Here is a 21,998-nt window from a genome sequence, read left to right on the forward strand (position 1 = left end):
TTGTGTATACAATAAAGAAGAAGTTGACATCTACAATTTTTTGTCTTATACTTGAATACCAACTTATACATGTCTCTCAAGAACCTCATACTGACTTTATGACGTGTTGATATAGGATGGAATTACAACTGTATTGCAAGATAGTTCTGGGGTTCAAGGTAGTTCGGTCAAAGAATGACAAACGCCCTTCCAAATAACGAGTAACCCAGCTCAAAATAACTAGTTTAAAGGGTACTGTTCAGTTCATGAACAAGGTGGTGAGTCAAATGTCAGTCCACGTCACCGCCGCCATGTTTTGTCAGTGTGAAAAGAAGACAGTTAAATTAGAAACCATCCATAAGACAATTCCATTTGTGGTGTTGACATAAAGAAGAAATCAAAGGCAACACCAGATAATGTTGCTGCACATCTCAGACGAGCGTGCTGTAGCAGTGTGCTTCTTGTGAAACACGTACATTGAACGACCGAAATGGAGTTACGCTGATATTTGAGTTCCGTGAATAACATTCCAACATTTTGTTGCACGTGTTCTGTTCTAAGAGGAATGAAGCAGGAAAATGGCACAGAGCTGAGAACACACCAACATTTTTTCTGCGTAGCTGTTGCCGAATATGATGGTAGTTATTCATTCAAAATAATAACCTACAATTGGAGTACAATGAATAGATGAGAAAACATACTCAGTTGGATGGTGATTAACAAAATAAGCCGTACCATTGCTGTTGGTACCATCAGCAATGGTACCATCTTGGTTGTGGTGGACGGACAATGTTATAGCTCGCCAAAGAGCGCGGGTAACGTACAACACGTACCCAACACAATACTACGGTTTGTAGTAAATGTTATTTACTACGTGAATAATAAATATGATTACAAGTACAAACCGTATAAATGTATATCTGAGGACACCAAAGACACGTTAAAAATAGATGAAAATAGCGAAGGTTTTCGGTGTTGCTATGTTCACACTATCACGGATCGTGGTGATCCTATCAGATCTTATCAGATCTTGAGGTCAGTCGTGGCAATCGTGTTGATCAAAGAAACATATTGGATGGTTAAAAAAAATTCTACGATCAACACGATTAATTGTCAATCGTGATCATCGCATCCGATCGTATTGCAACGTAACAAAGCGCAACATTTTGCATCTAATCGTGCTTCCAAATCATTGAGAGGTGTTGCGCTCCCACGATCTCTGACGCTCTGTCGGATTCTATTGCCCACGACCTGACACGAATGACTCACGGGAAGATACGAGTTAATGCGAGTATATTGACGCTTTTTTACGGACGCTCACTTTCTGTTGAGTTCTTGCGCCCAAACATATACCGGAAATCAGAATTAGTGCGCCTTATTTAGCGATCTACCCTTGAAGAGAGCACATCTGTGATCCTGCTTTTGTTAGTATTTTTGGAGCCTTTGAAAGATGCCACCCAAGGGTACCAGAGGCAAGAGGGAAAGGGCAAGGCTACCCCACCCCCCGAACCTGAACCAGTCCATCCAGAGCCTACACCTGTGGAGGCAGATGAGAGCATCCCACTAGAGAAGCATGTGTCCTTTTCCACCAAGCTCGATCCACACAAATTTGTAATCTGCATCCACCAGAGCTAGGAGTGGTATAGAAAAGAAGCCATTGTAATTTAAGTACAGGCTGCCAGTTTGGGGTGGCTTCTTGATATCAATGTGTTTGCCACCCAGGGCCCCAATGGCGTGGGGGATATTCCATCTCTACTCAAACTGGTTAGCTAAGACTGTCCAGGCTTCAGGGATAAACACTTCATCTTTGTAGGCTTGCCCAATTGCCTGGCACACTTCTGGAACCATCTCTGAGATGGTTGACACTTCACACCTGAATAATATGTGCATTTTTATAGCGCATCTATTCACACAGTAGTATGCTGGGGCCACCCTCTGCAAGACTTCATCGAAGAGCCGTTTTCCTAACCTTGTGTAGTTTGGGAACGCTACTGGATCCTCCGGCCTCAAATGGGTGTCTAGGAGGCTGGAGAACTGACCAAACTGTTGTCTCCTCTCCTCTCAGAGCCATGGTCGCGCCCAGAAGTGCCCTACTGCAACTCTCCTGGCCGTTTGTGGTTGGAGTTGTAGCTGGTCTGGCTGCTACTCGTCTTCTTCCTCTCTGGCGATAATGTAAGCATACAGTAATGCAAATGTCACGTTGGCATCATCTTCAACTACTGACATCATCAATGGTTGTGGGTTGTAGTGTTCATTCTGTAGAAGTTCAAGAAACAATTAAGTCCAGAGTCAGTCGGGCTGTATATATACCCGTCGGGGTCCAAAAGTAGCTCAAATCGTGATCGCCCTCGATCGTGATCGTGAAAGACATCGCGACCACAATCGTATCCTATCGCAACAGAGTACATCGGTTCGTGATGAACGTATCGCAACGTACCTGTACGTACTAGATCGTCCCGAATCGGGGACCCCGATCGTGATGATCGTGTCATATCGAGATCCAATCGTGGACTCGATCGAGACAATCCTATCACAACGTATGTGATCGTAAGTGAACGGGAGAATTGTCCAGTCGTGATAATATCGCATCCAAGCGCAACAAACCGCGTCAGAACGTATCGACTCGCATCACCTCGTATCCAAACCTGAAATTTCAGAGAGGTTCCACGATCAGCAACGAATTGCCAATCGTGGCGTTCGTAACGGATCGCACGACAGTGTAATCTCATATAATTAACGTTTCGCTTTGTTTGTTGTAATTCCTGCATTCTGACTGGCTGAACTTGTTGTTGCATTTTTTCCCCACCTATTGACAAACCGGGAATGAATGAAACATAATACCTCCAGAACCTGCAAGAGCGTTTGTTTTCGCTCGCCTGGATGTGTTGGGTTTTTGTTTGTTTGTTTGGTTGGTTGGTTTTGTTCATGTGTGTCTTCCTCATGAAACCAAAGTTTGAACTTGACGATTACAGACCATCTCATTTACAATAGTCGCCTTCTCCTCGACATTTTTTTATCTGATTCGTTACATTCTGACTGTTGAAGTTCCTCTCGTCTATTAACGCGATTGACAGGTCATGGGAACTTTGTTTTGATGCCACTCTCCGGTGATTCGCTACTGTCTTTGTGAATCTTTTCTGCTTTGCGTTAATTTCTTTGTACCACTATACCAATTACCAGACCGATTACAGGATCCTTGAATAAAGGTGTTTCAGGAAGTTTCCCTATTTTCAATGGGAGTATTGTATATAGTAGGCTAACTATTCTTTTTTTTGTCATTTGTTTCACTTCAAATTATCCATTGCCAGTTTATTCCCAAAATATCTACAATATTTCCAATTTCGCTCATGATACCTACACTGCGTTCTCCCAGAATACTCTGTTTTGTTACCAGGAACGCATACCATCACAATTGTCGCAAAACACCAACAGCTTGTCGCAAAACACCAACAGCTTAGTTACTCTTCCAGGGATACCTAGAGCGTAATTTTGTCACCTTTCCCTAGGCTATCTGCAGTTTAGTCTGCTATCCCCACTAAGAATCAAACTACACCCTCCATTCAACTCTCCTTCCCCCCAACCCCGTGTTACGTTGATCGGGCGGTGGGGTAGCCTAATGGTTAAAGCGTTGGCTAGTCACGCCGAAGACCAGGGTTCGAATCCCCACATGGGCACAATGTGTGAAGCCCATTTCTGGTGTCCCCCGCCGTGATGTTGCTGGAATATTGCTAAAAGCGGCGTAAAACCAAACTCAGTCAGTCAGTCAGTGTTACGTTGATCAGTTAACGTCCAATTCCTCTTATCCATGGCTCTCAACATCTTACTCTATTGAAAGTTAAGCAAACCAATGTGTATGTGGCTTGTCTTGTCAAGCATATGTCGGCCATTTTGAAGCACGGGAAACATCTTTAGAAAATCTTATATGTCTTTTATATTTATCGTGTTTCGTGTGAAAACCGTTCTTGTAAATGGATATCTCTTAAAGAACAATAAGACACACAGAGAGGAGTACAAGCATCATGTAGAAAACTCAAAACCCTTAAATAGCTCTGTTTTCGGAATAACGTCAGTGTTCCCTAATTAAAGTCCTTAAAGGTAACAGTAAAAATCTTACCCACAACTCGAAGGTGAATCTTCAAAGTAACCATCTTTCCTAGAAACAGTTTGTTACACCTTACTTCACCAAACTGAATTAGTTACTGGCTATAACTAAGGACATCCCCGAATGGCATCTCATATCAATAAAACATTGGAAACATTAGAGAGGATATGTAACAATAAGGATGTAAATATTTTAAATAGTTCCGATGTGGTCGACTTACGGTTTTATGTTTTCCGGCTGATGTATGGCGACAGCTTCACGTCCTATGTCGACAAAGACCGACCTGTCTCTCTCAGTCGCGTGTACAATGTTTTCTTGCCTACCATTAACCCTTTCTCACTAACACAGTCTCTGTGACAAGGCCACTTGTACGGAGAATATTGTTGCACATTGCGAGGAACGGGTACTGTGTAAATTGTGTGGAGTTCCCGTAAGTAATCAGTGACAACATACCACCCTTAAATGACTTACGTAATATACTTACGTTTAAAATGGGCAAGGTGATTTGACTCTTTGTCTCCTGTAAACGTGCAACCAACACAAACTGTTGTATCCTGTTTTAGTAGTAATTCCACTGTTGGGACAGTTTATTTGATAAAGACGTATTGGTCAAGTTATTAACTCTATAACTACATTATAGTTACTTAATGTTAGGTGGTTAGTTAATGATTTTCTCAGGACCGTGATGTTTGTGAGAACCATTTACAGCAATAGCAACATGTGAGGTAACTGTACTGATGGAGAGATTTAACAAACAACATGCCCTTGAATTTACATCACGTTATGGACGCTAAAAAACGTTTACCTCTGCCATCACTTGACACATCTAGTGTTAATATTCACGAGTTTAAACCAAATAAGTAGATATCGGTGCTGGATCGATGGTGCAAGCCTCGCTCTGCTAGTCGGGTAGCCTTACCGCGGTGTTTTGTACGACCTAATCGATGTGTGATACAGGCTGGTGGCATGTAGAGCGATCGTGACACATTGATTTTTCTTTCAGTTATGACAAAATGACGTTGGCAACATCTCTGAAGATAACATATGAAACGTGATATTCAATAATTTGTGTTTGTGATTTGCGCGCGCACGTGTGTGTTGGTTTGTTTGTTTGTTTGTGAGTGAGTGAGTGAGTGAGTGAGTGAGTGAGTGAGTGAGTGAGTGAGTGAGTGAGGAGTGTGTGTGTGTGTGTGTGTGTGTGTGTGTGTGAGAGAGATATATATATACTATATACTTACAGCAAAAGAAACGCAAGTTTCGAAGAAATGAAACCTCATGAAGGTAAGCGTTCATGTTTATGGAACGTTCATGGTAAAGTGACGTAATGATCCAAGATGAGATGATGTCATGCAATTTGACGTCCATACGAACCATTCGCACCATTCGCACAAACACACCAACAGTGCAGCAAAACCATAATGTTAAGACGTGCATCGACGGTTCTGGATGAAAAGCATGCATTTCACTCTGAGGTATCCTTTAGAAAGGTTTGTGTCAAAAAACAGTTCATTATTGACACTAGGAGATGTACACGCAACACAAACGATGCCTAGACTAACGACTGAGCAGAGAGGAATGGCCACCGGAAAGTTGCACGGAGGTAGCTCTGCAACCGCTGTAGCTAGACAATTGGGCTGTCATCTTACCACCATTACACGACTTGCTCAACGTCATCAGCAAACCGCGGTTGCTGCTGATCGTCCCCGTACCGGACGGCAACGAGTGACACCTCATGCGCAAGATCGGTTCATCCGGGTCACTCATCTAAGGAACCGAACTCAAGCACCAACAGTAACAGCAGCCTTAGTTCATGGGTCAAGGGGAGCAGTGTCCAGCGATACGATTTGGCGTCGTCTTCGGGCTGCTGGAATCCACTGCCGAAGGCCATATGTGGGGCCAATTTTGACACGCCAACAACGCCAGCGACGTTTGCAGCCCTCACACAACAAGGGTGTCGATGGATTATCTGGCTCAAAACAACATTAACGTTTTTCCATGGCCGTCTCTTTCCCCGTATATGGCTCCCATTGAACATTCTGGGACGAAATTGGACGGAGGATTGGTGCAGGTAGACAGCCACTCACACTTGCACAATTGGAATAGAGATTGGTGTTTGAGCGGAACCAATTGCCTCAGGCATTCTTTCAGACTCTAATGAACTCAATGAGGCCACGTTGCACGGCCTGTGTGCAAGCTCAAGGTGGCCATACACGCGACTAAAGAGACTGTCACTTTTCGCGTTCAGGGGTATCTCCATTTGACGGACTGTGATCAATTTGAACTTATTGCAATTCAATGTCAACAGCAACTTTCAGCTGTTAAATTGACAGTGTAGTCTATAGAATAAATGATAAGACATGATTTTGGTTGTCTTCTATTCATAAACTTGACAAAAAGCCAGACTTGCGTTTCTTTTGCTGTTTGGTATATCGTCTTTGTGTGGAGGTCTTTGTGCGGGCACATGTACATGTATTAACGAACTTCTTTAATCAGGTGACCCGTGGAGGTCCGGGTTAGAATGTACCTTCAGTAACCCATGCTTGTCGTAAGAGGCGAATGACGGGATCGGGTGGTCAGGCTCGCTGGCTTGGTTGACACATGTCATCGGTTCCCAATTGCGCAGATCGATGGTCATGCTGTTGATCACTGGATTGTCTGGTCCAGACTCGATTATTTACAGACCGCCGGCATATAGCTGGAATATTGCTGAGTGCGGCGTACAACTAAACTCACTCACTTTAATAAGGTTAACATTAGGCACTGTGCAGCTATATGTGTTACTTTCGCGTATTTAGATATATGATTTTTATTATGGTTTTAGGTTAAGTGTCACGTAGGCCATATCTGGCCGGATGTTATATTCCATAGTTCTATGTATGTGTTTTAGTCGAATCCCATCCTCCCAGTATACATATTATCATAAAATAAGCGATAAGTATATGTCACGATATACTTTCATTGCCATTCCTCAGCGATCGACTTTCATCATTTGTTGGAAGACGATATTTATTAATGTTTCAAAAGATACATAGAGACACTGATGCAATTTAGTGACATCATAGTTATATATATTGATAGAAGGCAATGTAAATCTCTTAGCGATTTGTAAACTTTCCTTTTGTTGTCATTAAATGATAATAAAGATGCAACAGTGTAGTAGTTTCGCACATTTTCTGGGTCTATCATATCACTGTCACAAAAAACATAGGTCTTCATGAACACATAACATTCAGGTTACAATTGTGTTCTTCTGTACCAATATAATGTTGCAATAATATGTAGGCATTTTCATGGGAGGGAAATGTGGGAGGGCAGTTATGGAATTATGTACGTTAACGTGGACAGTGGTGATAATAATCGAGTATGATTCATTGAGTATCGGCCAACTTACTTGACTGAAATTGTGACATATAATAGCGTTATTGTGTCTGGTACATGGCGTGTCCGTCAGAGGATTGCTGACTGGAAAGGAAAACATCCTCTTGGAAGCCTTGACATTTATGTAAGGTCCTGTTGTTGCTAGTGGCTTATATCGTAGCCCTTATTATATATTGTACTTTATATTGTAAAATTAAAATGTGTGTATGAAAATATTTTAAATGTAACTTTGTGTTTATAATAGACTGTTCTATTCATCTTTCGTTCTCCTGGCTGAAGAATTTGCGACCTCATGTCATGGCCCCATCTGCTGTCATATCGCTGGAACATTGCTGAGTGAAATTAACAACAACAACAAAAAATGGGCAGTAAATACTTTTAGAAGATATTACTTAACTGAAGGATTACTTATCGATTAGAATGTGCTGAACCATCTGCTCAATAAATATTAGGGTTTGATCGTGCACCTTACATGTGTGTCTTATGTTTGCAACGAATTCTGTTTTCAACGTATTCCCTGCATGAAACTTCACAATCTGTTTTACATTTTGATTTATAGAATAGCTTATCATTAAACTCCGACTACGAATCACAATAATTGCATTAGTATAAACAAACTGGGCTAATGTTAAGCTGGCCTCATCTATAATGAAAAACCCGGAGGGTTTTAACCTCCTTGTTCTGAGGGTGTGTGATAGTGAAGGTCTATCCGATTGTTTAACGTGTGTTAGGCTCCTAACATGTGCAGTATTAGTGTTTTGTGATGTCTCATGGAGACTCAATGCTTGTATTCCTGCCTTACCGATGAGTCCCGGTTTGCTTGTGAACGATCAATACAACGACAAATGTCTCCCTGGTGACTCGTGAATTCAGTCGTGTCAACATCTACCTTCAGATGTCGATAACAATGAACACATACCAAGTGGAGAACCTAGTCGATAATTGCATCAATGGCATTAATATGTGAGTGTCTTTAGCCTGTACCGAACCAGAACAGCCATCTGACGTCATAGCACAACAAGATGATTGAAAATAATCTTCAACATATCAGAGATTCTGACAACATTATGGTGTGCCCCAGTGGTCATTAAAGCATGTATCTAATTGCAGCGTACTGTCATTTTTAATAAATATCGAACATGTATTGTAAATATAACCCCTTGTATGATCAGTAAAGCAATGGCGACGGTCTAGTTCGCATCAAGCTTGCTATAAAATGCACACAACGTGTTTTGTTACCAACTATCATTGTATCTGTTACGGTCCGGATATTGGCTTTCTGCTGACAAACAAATCAATGAGGTACCAGGCCAGGTTTTGCCTCCATAATTCCAGTAATCATTTGGGATTAAATTTTATACATGTATTGTTGTTTTTTTGTTTCACAACAAGAAGAGCGTCTCACGTGTCTCCAAAACCAACATCACACACACAATTACGTCAATAATATTTTCACGAATTCTATTGATTTAACAAGTAAAACAATCCACCAACTGCTAGAAATATTTTATTTTTATTTTCAGCGCTGCTATGGTGAAAAGCAAATCAGTATGATCATCACCACAGAATTACAGATGTCTTAAAAATCAATGAGAGGGAGGTTCAGATGCTTTGTGTTTTGTCTTGTAATATGATTCATGTTTGGTATCTTCTATTCAATTTTAGAATCTTGCGTGCAAATTCACAAACACAAGTCACAAAATTGAGCAATGCCATCTCTTATGGATGACCTATATATCCCCCTGGCGTTGGTCCAAGGTCTACATTCACAACCTAATGTTTAAAAGCTAGCCATAGCGTCTGTAAACCTTCCCTACAAAAATATTTTCACCGTTAACCAGCATCCAAGAAGCATGTCACTACATGCCAGTCATGCCGTCAATAACTACCAATAGCTATAACTAACCCAGAAACAAACCATAGTGACGAAATACAAATTCATTCAATACCAGATTGAACATAGTTCGTCCGGTTCACTACGGATATACTGTCACCCGTCATATTGCTAATATTGCTCAAGGCGGTTTACATTTTTTTAACGAAATCAGACCCAATGTTGCAAAAAAATGATATGTGTAAAGCTAATGTGGGCTTCTTTTCCTCTGGGGTAAATCACATTAATTACAGCTTACCTCGAAAACCTCTATAATTGCTTATGTAGCATCGAGGAATATTGGATCACGCAGTGATCACAGTCTCCTGTCCCCAGTGTCACGTATTGATTTCCAAATTGAAGCGCGAACGTTAACCCTTAAATCCGTCCGGACGGGAACTATATGGTGAAATCAGTAAATAACGGCACGGAATCAATGAACTATCAGCAAAAGATATTGAATTACGGATTTTCAAATCAAGAAAGAAAAGTAAGCGTCATTCAAAGTATTTTCCTGTGTCCTGGTGTTGTAATCGTACTATATGTGGGTTTTTAAATGTTTGGTCTATTTTTTCAATCATGGCCAACACCTGAGGGCATAGCAGAGGCTCATGGTCCTTGGTGAGTTGATTTACCTTCAGCTCCTGATCTTTAGCACGCTCTTTTGTTGTATTGTTTTGCCGAGTGCTATCTTTTTAATGGCTACATGCGAGTTTTAAACATAATCAATGATACTCCAGTAGTTTTACCGTCCATGGCGAAAGGTGTTTGCGGTCTGGATGTATTAAACGTCACATGCAACCAAAAAAACCCAAACATAATTAAAACACAATTATCATTTATTCATGACATTAATATACATTACTAAACATGAAAAAACAAATACACAAAATTATAAGCGTACAATCGCAAATCAAAAGTGCAATATTTTGTACTTGGATTTACTTCCCTCGAAACGAAGCACCCGGGATACAGAACCCAGTCAGAGCGGGTTGGCGTGCACTTAAGTGTAACGAAGCCTTTCACTGGCTGGTTCATTTGCCGATACACTCTTTGTGTGTGTGTGTGTAGAGATGTATGGTTTTGTATAACATTTTGCAATCAAAAGACATCATAACATGTCATGTGTACAAGTATCAAACCCGCCTGCCTGTATGTGTAACTACATAATGTGACAGAGACAGAACTCGGGTGCACGAGCAATAAATCAATGCGTTTTGTTAATGGTGTATAGCCTAAAAGGTGTTAAGTTCAAATTGCATGTGGTCAGTGATCGAAGTTGTTTATTGCATATTGTCATTAGCAGACAGGCAGGCAGACACTCTGTCTGTGACAGAGGCATATCTACGTCACAGTTAGAAATTCCGACAATGCTAAAAAATGACGTTGGTGTTAAGTATCGAACTGAGAAGTGACTCGGTAAGAAGAACGTGTGGTGAAATAGTCAAATGAAATTATATAAACAGTTAAATCGGTAATCTCCTATCATAACATATAAAAAGCTTGCGACTGTGAAATATCAACAAAACATTAGAAAAATAGCTCACATCAAAGCCTACTCACCGCCAGCGAAGGTTTTCCGTTTTGAAATGTCGAACGCCTCACTGGTTGACACATAGCTGAGCCTGGTCACGTTGAAATCCTTGTATTGCTCGCCACTGTCTTAATTAATCCTTCTCAAGACCAACCTCCTCCTCAAGACCAATTTCCTACTCAGACCACCTTGAGAAAACAAAATTTGGGGCTTTTGTCTCATTTGTTATTTTTGCTATGGGTCTTTTGTCCAAAAGGGCTCTTGTCCGACGGGCTTTTGTCTGTGGGGCTTCGGTCCTGCGGGGCTTTTGTCTGTCCCCCGAGTAGATCTAGATCCTTAACAAGGTTCTTTTATGTAACGAGTAGATTATTTACTATTTGGAATACACAATGCCATTTTAGAAAGTGGTCAAATGTAACATGTTATATTTGGGATTACACTTTCTTAGTAAAGTAGAGATTCTAGTACTTTTTGGGTTGAGCCCCATCCGAGATTCGAACCCACACCCTCAGAGTCAGGCACCTAATCGCCAGCACACAAAGTCAGACCCCTAGACCGCCCAGCCACCGGTGGCTAGACTGGAGGCCGCTGTGGCTGAGCGGTGTTACATATGTTACATTTGACCACTTTCTAAAATGGAATTGTGTATTCCATAGCTTTCGGCCGTGGGAGCCGTGCCAATTAACACTTTAAGAGGGGTACACAAAGTCCACAGTCTAGACTACCGCTTGTCCGACTTCCACTGGAAGCCTCTGTGGCTGAGCGGTCTAGGCGTCTGACTGGGTCTGCTGGCGAATAGGTGCCTGACTCTGAGGGTGTGGGTTCAAATCCCGAATGGGACTCAACCCAAAAAGCCGACACGAACGACTATCACCGCCAGCAGACCGTTTATATAATTCCGGTGCATTAAAGTACAGTGATTAACGTTCATAACACTTTGTGACAGGGTGCATAGCATCCCTTTTGCTTGGGCATCGGTCATATTTGTCACTACTCAAAACAGCAAGATACCGTCAGACACGCTTCAGCTGAAATTGTCATAATCAACAATAGGCCAGTTCTAAGTTGCCCTTTTCCGTAATGAATCCCGATTCTTATTAGGCTTTAAATATTAACTTCTTTGATAAAGTCATCAGCCAGCTGCAATTGTGATTCACGATCGTTATGGCAAAGGATGGATCTCCCTACCTGCCAGGACGAATAATACATATTGGTTAAACAGAGTATATCGGTCAATGTAGTTTTATCAACAAATTTTGGTACAAATCATCAGAGCCTGCACAATGTCTTGTAGTCTGTCCCGCTGTCCAGCGTCGCCTTTTGGTTTCACTGCGATTACTTCGACAATATCGATGAATATAGAACAGTATATTCTTTCCCGTTCTTCATAAAAAACGAGTCTACTATACTATCCCAAGAAAGAAACGCATAGGCGTTTTGTATTTTCAAAAATCTATTAATTATCAATTGTGTTCAAACAATCGTCAAAACATGTAACAAAAGTGTTGATAACATGATGTTACACAATTGCACAAGTGAAAAATCGACTTTACCCGAAAATGTTGATTTTGATGAGATTTCGTACAAGAATTAAAGAGACATCGCCACAACGCAACACAAATCACCTTCCTGATGAAATTGTGCAGCAAAGAGCATGCACTGTCTGGCTATAAAAATGCAGATTACTTTCGGAAATCGGCATTCGTTTTGAAGGAGTTTCAAGGTCAAATCACTACGCCACGTCTTGACGCTGCTACACGGAACATCGTCATTGAAAGAATGCACGCTGGAGATTACCAATTTTCTGTTGCCAGGCGTCTGAATGTTAGTCTGAGCACGATATCACTGCTTGAAGCTCGTTACAACCAAACGGGTATAACAAATTACCGTCCCCGTACAGGCAGAACTCGAGTCACCACTGCAGCCCAAGATCGGTACATCCCGGTACTTCATTTGAGTGATCGTACTGCCACGGATGAGAGCACAGCAGCCAGGGTGCCTGGACTTCGGAGAATATCCGGTCAAACTGTACGGAACAGGTTGAGAGAGATTGTACTGAGAGCCAGGAGACCCGACGTCGGGACCATGCTACGTGGTCATCATCGCGCTCAACGTCTCCTTTATCTAAAAGTTTCCACTTGGTTGTGTAGACATTACCTTCTTCTGCACTGATGTAAAAAATCATCTGCGAAAGTCTATTTGTGGACGAGTTATACATGTTTGAAAATAGAACATATTCGCAACAGATTTCTGGGTTATGCGTTTCTTTCTTTGGAATAGTATAATTTTAGGACGAGAACATTTAAAACACAATAATTTGAATTTAGTGGCTCCCTGTTGTTGAAAGCAGAACAATTTTTTCCTTAGGGGCTATTGGACACTTTTTAATCAGTTTACAACAGCCGAATCTGACTCACTTGTCCAGTCGCATTATTACGCTAAACATCAGTCAGTCTAGGTGTTCTTGTTTTTGCTTCTTACAATCTAGCGAAAGTAGGGAATAAAACAATATCACATTTATCACAGACTTATGAAGGAAAAATGAGAATGATCAGTTTCAAATTTTAGTATTGTTGAAGGAACATTAGCTGAATTATGAAATGAAAACATTTTTGAAAACATAATAAATGAAGAGGAATACAAGTTTCGAAATAGAATCAAAGACATTTACTTCAGCTTTCAGAAAAAAACATCAATGACAATAGGGAAAACAGATCAATGACCATTACAGAGATAACAGATCATTGACAATAATAAAGACAACAGACCAATGACATTAATGAAGACCGCAGATCATTGACAACAATGGAGACAACAGATACATGACACTGTGGATAACAAATCAATGACAATAAAAGAGACAACAGATCGATGACAATGATGGAAACAACAGATCAATGACAATAATGGAGACAACAAATCAATAACAATAATGGAAACAATAGATCGATTATAATAATGGAGACAACAGATCGAAGACAATGTGGACAACACATCAATGACAATAATGGAGACAACAGATCAATGACAATAATGGAGACAACAGATCGATGACAATGTGGACAACAGATCGATGACAATGATGGAAACAACAGATCGATGACAATAATGGAGACAACAGATCGATGACAATATGGACAACAGCTCAATGACCATAACAAGGACAACAGAACAATGACAATAATGAGGACACGAGGTCAATGGCAGTAACAGAGACAACAAATGAATGACAATAATAGAGGTAACAAATGAATGACATTAATGGAGACAGCAGACCGACGACAATAACAGCAGATCGAAGACAATAACACATCGATTACAATAACAACATATTTATGAAAATAACAACAGATCGATGACTCCAATGGAGACAACAGATCGATGACAATAATGAAAACAACAGATTGATGACAATAAAACAGATCGATGACAATAATGGAGACAACAGATCGATGACAATGGGGACAAGAAATCAATGACACTAATGGAGACAACAGATCAATGACAATAATGGAGACAACAGGGCGATGACAACAACAACACATCGAAGACAATAATGCAGACAACAGGTCAATGACATTAACAGAGACATCTGATCAATGACTATATGGGCAACAGATCGATGACAATATGGACAACAGATCAATGACCATAATAGAGACAACAGATCAATGACAATAATGGAGACAACAGATCTGTGATAATAATTGAGACAAGAGATCGATGACAATAATGGACAACAGATCAATGACAATAAAGAAGACAGGAGGTTAATGGCATTTACAGAGATATCAGATCGATGACATTAATAGAGAAGACAAATCAATGAAAATACTGGAGACAACAGGTCAATGACAATTATGGAAACAACACATCGATGACAATAATGGAGACAACAGATCAATGACAATATGGACAACAGATCAATGATCATAAGAGAAACAACAGATCAATGACAATAATAAGGACAAGAGATCAATGGCATTAACAGAGACAACAGATCGATGACAATGGGGATAACAGATCAATGACAATAACAGAGACAACAGATCAATGACCATAATAGAGACAACAGGTCATTGACAATAATAGACAAAACGGATCGACGACGGTGTGGATAACATATCAATGACAATAATGAAGACAACAGATCATTGACAATAATAGAGACAACAGATCGATGATAATAAAGGAGACAACAGATCGATGACAATGTGGACAACAGATCAATTATCATAACAGAGACAGCAGACCAATGTCAATAATAAGGACAACAGCTCAATGACCATAACAAGGACAACAGAACAATGACAATAATGAGGACACGAGGTCAATGGCAGTAACAGAGACAACAAATCGATGACAATGGGGATAACAGATCAATGACAATAATAGAGGTAACAAATGAATGACATTAATGGAGACAGCAGATCGACGACAATAACAGCAGATCGAAGACAATTACACATCGATTACAATAACAACATATTTATGAAAATAACAACAGATCGATGACTCCAATGGAGACAACAGATCGATGACAATAATGAAAACAACAGATTGATGACAATAAAACAGATCGATGACAATAATGGAGACAACAGATCGATGACAATGGGGACAAGAAATCAATGACACTAATGGAGACAACAGATCAATGACAATAATGGAGACAACAGAGCGATGACAACAACAACACATCGAAGACAATAATGCAGACAACAGGTCAATGACATTAACAGAGACATCTGATCAATGACTATATGGGCAACAGATCGATGACAATATGGACAACAGATCAATGACCATAATAGAGACAACAGATCAATGACAATAATGGAGACAACAGATCTGTGATAATAATTGAGACAAGAGATCGATGACAATAATGGACAACAGATCAATGACAATAAAGAAGACAGGAGGTTAATGGCATTAACAGAGATATCAGATCGATGACATTAATAGAGAAGACAAATCAATGAAAATACTGGAGACAACAGGTCAATGACAATTATGGAAACAACACATCGATGACAATAATGGAGACAACAGATCAATGACAATATGGACAACAGATCAATGATCATAAGAGAAACAACAGATCAATGACAATAATAAGGACAAGAGATCAATGGCATTAACAGAGACAACAGATCGATGACAATGGGGATAACAGATCAATGACAATAACAGAGACAACAGATCAATGACCATAATAGAGACAACAGGTCATTGACAATAATAGACAAAACGGATCGACGACGGTGTGGATAACATATCAATGACAATAATGAAGACAACAGATCATTGACAATAATAGAGACAACAGATCGATGATAATAAAGGAGACAACAGATCGATGACAATGTGGACAACAGATCAATTATCATAACAGAGACAGCAGACCAATGTCAATAATAAGGACAAGAGATCAATGACATTAACAGAGGCAACAGATAGATGACCATGGGGATAACAGATCAATGGCAATAATAGAGGCAACAGATCAATGACATTAATGGAGACAGCAGATCGATGACAATAACAGCAGATCGAAGAAAATAAATGATCGATAACAATAACAACATATTTATGAAAATAACAACAGATCGATGACTCCAACGGAGACAACAGATCGATGACAGTAATGAAGACAACAAATTGCTGACAATAAAACAGATCGATGACAATAATGGAGAAATCAGATCGATGACAATGGGGACAACAAAACAATGACACTAATGGAGATAACAGATCAATGACAATAATGGAGACAACAGATCGATGACAACAACAACACATCGATGACAATAATGGAGGCAACAGATCGATCACAATAACAGAGACAACAGATGGATGACAATAAGGGAGACAACAGGTCAATGACATTAACAGATCAATGTCAATAATGGAGACAACAGATCTATGATTATAACAGCAGATCGAAGACAATAACAGATCGATTACAATAACGACATATTTATGAAAATAACAACAGATCGATGACAGAGTGGATAGCATATCAATGACAATAATGGAGACAACAGATCGATGACAATAATGAAGACAACAGATTGATGACAATAAAACAGATCAATGACAATAATGGAGACAACAGATCGATGACAATGGGGACAACAAATCAATGATACTAATGGAGACAACATATCATTGACAACAATGGAGACAACAGATAGATGACACTGTGGATAACAAATCAATGACAATAAAAGAGACAACAGATCGATGACAATGATGGAAACAACAGATCAATGACAATAATGGAGACAACAAATCAATAACAATAATGGAAACAATAGATCGATTATAATAATGGAGACAACAGATCGAAGACAATGTGGACAACACATCAATGACAATAATGGAGACAACAGATCAATGTCAATAATGGAGACAACAGATCGATGACAATGTGGACAACAGATCGATGACAATGATGGAAACAACAGATCGATGACAATAATGGAGACAACAGATCGATGACAATATGGACAACAGCTCAATGACCATAACAAGGACAACAGAACAATGACAATAATGAGGACACGAGGTCAATGGCAGTAACAGAGACAACAAATCGATGACAATGGGGATAACAGATCAATGACAATAATAGAGGTAACAAATGAATGACATTAATGGAGACAGCAGATCGACGACAATAACAGCAGATCGAAGACACTTACACATCGATTACAATAACAACATATTTATGAAAATAACAACAGATCGATGACTCCAATGGAGACAACAGATCGATGACAATAATGAAAACAACAGATTGATGACAATAAAACAGATCGATGACAATAATGGAGACAACAGATCGATGACAATGGGGACAAGAAATCAATGACACTAATGGAGACAACAGATCAATGACAATAATGGAGACAACAGATCGATGACAACAACAACACATCGAAGACAATAATGCAGACAACAGGTCAATGACATTAACAGAGACATCTGATCAATGACTATATGGACAACAGATCGATGACAATATGGACAACAGATCAATGACCATAATAGAGACAACAGATCAATGACAATAATGGAGACAACAGATCTGTGATAATAATGGAGACAAGAGATCGATGACAATATGGACAACAGATCAATGACAATAGTGAAGACAAGAGGTTAATGGCATTAACAGAGATATCAGATCGATGGCATTAATAAAGGAGACAAATCAATGAAAATACTGGAGACAACAGGTCGATGACAATTATGGAAACAACACATCGATGACAATAATGGAGACAACAGATCAATGACAATATGGACAACAGATCAATGATCATAAGAGAAACAACAGATCAATGACAATAATAAGGACAAGAGATCAATGACAATAACAGAGACAACAGATCAATTACCATAATAGAGACAACAGGTCATTGACAATAATAGACACAACGGATCGACGACGGTGTGGATAACATATCAATGACAATAATGAAGACAACAGATCATTGACAATAATAGAGACAGCAGATCGATGACAATGTCGATAACATATCAATGACAGTAATGGAGACATCAGGTCATTGACAATAATAGAGACAACAGATCGATCATCTTAATAGAGAAGACAAATCAATGACAATAATGGAGACAAAAGATCGATGATAATAATGGAGACAACAGATCGATGACAATAATGGGGACAACAAATCGATGATCATAATGGAGACAACAGATCCAAGACAATGTGGACAACAGATCAATGGCAATAATTGAGACAACAAATCAATGACAATAATGGAGACAACAGATCAATGACAATATGGAAGACAACAGATCGATGACAATATGGACAACAGATCGATGATAATATGGACAACAGATCAATGACAATAATGGAGACAACAGGTCCATGACATTAATAGAGAAGAAAAATCAATAACATTAATGGAGACAACAGATTAATGACAATAATAGAGACATCAGATCGATGACATTAATGATGACAACAGATAAATGACATGATTACACAATGCCATTTAGAAAGTGGTCAAATGCAACATATGTACTTTTTGAGTTGAGCCCCATCCGGGTTCGAACTCACACCCTCAGAGTCAGGCACCTAATCGCCAGCACACAAAGTCAGCCGCCTAACCCATTCAGCTACCGCGACTTCCACAAAAATGGAAGTCGGACAACTGGTAGTCTAGACTGCCGGCTTTGTGTACCCCTCTGATAAGTGTTAGTGGCACGGCTCCCACGGCCAGCTATGATTACACAATGCCATTTAGAAAGTGGTCAAATGCAACATATGTTATATTTGGGATTACACTTTCTTAGTAAAAGTACAAATCCTAGTACTTTTTGAGTTGAGGCCCCATCCGGGATTCGAACTCACACCCTCAGAGTCAGGCACCTAATCGCCAGCACACAAAGTCAGCCGCCTAACCCATTCAGCTACCGCGACTGCACAAAAATGGAAGTCGGACAGCTGTGTCTAGAGTGCTTTGCCGGCAGTCTAGGCTACCGGTTGTCCGACTTTCCATTTTAATGAAATCACTGAATAAATGGAAACGGCAACTGTGTGCTTTAACTGTATTGCCTGAATTATTCAAGTGTAATCCCAAATATAACATATGTTGCAGATAAATGACAATAACAGATCGATGACAGTAACAACATTTTGATGACAATAACAACAGATCGATGACAATTATCGAGACAACAGATCGATGACAATGGGGACAACAAATCAATCACAATAATGGAGACAACAGATCGATGATGACAACAACAGATCGATGACAATAATGGAGACAACAGATCAATGACAATATGGACAACAGATCGAAGACAATGTGGACAACAGATCAATGACCATAATAGAGGCAACAGAGCAATGACCATAACAGAGACAACAGATCAATGACAATAATAAGGACAAGAGATCAATGGCATTAACTGAGACAACAGATCGATTACCATAATAGAGACAACCGATCAATGACAATAATAGAGACAACAGATCCATGACAATAATGGGGACAAGAGATCAATGACAATAATGTAGACAACAGATCGATGACATTAATGCAGATCAATGACAACAGAGAAGTAATTCAAGGAAGTGTGAGGTTAGCCTTTAACATGGCAAATAACCCTTTTTTTGTGTGTTGTCACATGTATGCCTAGATTAAACACGAACACTCACACTTTTGAAAATTTGGCGACCAATTTCCTAACTTAACAATGCAAAGTATCTGCAAAACCAACAATCATTCATGCAGAACAGGCAGGCATCATTCCAAGTAGGTACCAAGTGAGAAACCAAGTATGATGCTTCCCATCGATTTTGAAGTAAGCTTTTCTCAAAGTGTGAACAAAATATAATGAGAGTACTTGAAAAACATGTTTTCGATCTTTATACGGTCATCTTTGTTACAGAAAATGGCCATTCGTCATCTTTTTGAAATGAAAATGTTCTGTAAACATGGGGAACGAATATCGGCCTTTCCTTTCACCCTAACTATACTTGGGATTATGATAAAAGAGGGATGGAACTGAAAATGAAGAATATAGATTAGGACAGAACACACGGAACGTTTCTAAAATGGGACAGAAGAAAGCATTAAAGCCTCTTTTTGCACTCCAAATATTTTCCGAAGATATTGTCAGGACTGAATATCAACGTTGATGAAACAAAATAGAGTTCCCGTTCCAGTGTCGGAAAGCAACACAAAACAGATCCACTCTGACTGAAACCAAAAAGTTTGAAGTATTTGGAATTACACATATCTGAACATCGTCTGAGTAATGAGTCAGTAATTACTGTCCATTGTGTTCTACTACCTTGGCTGGATCTATCCTGCTCGCTCCAACACTTTAATGACTTTTTATTTTAAATTATCGAAATGAAATTATTACATTACTTTTCCATTGCATGCATATTGTATCTTGAGACCTTTCACTGAATTGTCTGTCACGCACGCACACACGCACGCACGCACACACGCACACGCGCACACACGCACGCACAGTAATGTATCCGGACATTCCCCATCACAAAGTATGGAAAAGTGACAAATGAAATCTACACCTGAAACAAGCAGTTGCTGCAACCTTCGTGATCCATATATATGCACTCTTGGGTGTTTGTGACATATTCAAGCTTGTCATCAAGGATGTATTTGTTCAACTTGAGTGAATGTGTCCAAAGGCTTCAGAGGTGTAGAAGACAAGTCATCTTGCCGCTCTATAAAATGGGATGAGACAGACTTAGTTTGCTGACTGCTATCGTGTACACCTCCAATGAACATTATATTTTGTCACTAGTGAACAGGCATAAATTTAACATAAGGAATGAGATATCTATACACCTGTTTAAAACTGTATTTATCGGTCTCCAACTCCTCTTTCAAAGAATGAAGGCTATTGTTACCCGGCTCGTTATGGGATAACAAGTTTAAATCCTTAAAATAGAATGTAGAATTCCTTAAGTCAATGATCAGTCAAGGAGATGTTTCAACATTTATTGTGAGGTCAAGTGTGTCATACATAAATACATATACATAAAAGATATTCAAACAATAATCAATAAACATTTTGATGGGGAATTAGCTTCTCTAACGGTAGAGCTTGTATATGTATAACAATTATAATATTTCTTCTTTCAACCTAACATCATATAATAATCATAATCGGGAATCATTCATACAAATCATTTTTACACAAATCACAATTATAGCTCAGCTGTCATATAAAACATATATAAATGATATTTGCCACTGAACAAAATATTTACATTTGTTCACTACCAGCATATTAGTGATGTAAAGTACATCTAATGTGTCCATACATGAGTGCAATATAGGCACAACTAATCCATGACAGCACATCTAGTTCACTTACATATTCAATAACGACTGAGATATTATGCATGACAATGTTCATGCAAAATAAAAATATACACATGATATTGCCAAAAGTATACACATGATATTGCCAAAAAATACACACATGATATTGCCAAAAAGTATACACATGATATTGCCAAAAAATATACACATGATATTGCCACTAAAGATATACACACGATATTGCAACTTTCTATTCATAAATACTAGTAAAAAAATTCG

The 21,998-nt window shown here is 39.4% G+C and overlaps 1 protein-coding gene across 2 annotated transcripts in view; it reads right to left on the reverse strand.

The window, feature by feature from the left end:
• Positions 1-4,403, reverse strand: part of LOC124286822 — a 29,451-nt gene extending 25,048 nt beyond the window's left edge. The window contains exon 1 of one of the 2 annotated variants that reach the window (XM_046723261.1): positions 4,302-4,403. Coding sequence is in view for 1 of the 2 variants with exons in the window: in XM_046723260.1 (XP_046579216.1) it covers positions 4,094-4,127 (34 nt within the window). In the remaining variant the exon portion in view is untranslated. Of the gene's footprint in view, positions 1-4,093; positions 4,213-4,301 lie in introns of those variants that run through there. The other variant, XM_046723260.1, reaches the window with a different exon arrangement.
• Between the last annotated feature and the right edge of the window lie 17,595 nt (positions 4,404-21,998).

The sequence above is a fragment of the Haliotis rubra genome, unplaced genomic scaffold, assembly GCF_003918875.1.
Source record: "Haliotis rubra isolate DU_JTF1 unplaced genomic scaffold, ASM391887v1 Scf392, whole genome shotgun sequence".
Lineage (NCBI taxonomy): Eukaryota > Metazoa > Mollusca > Gastropoda > Lepetellida > Haliotidae > Haliotis > Haliotis rubra.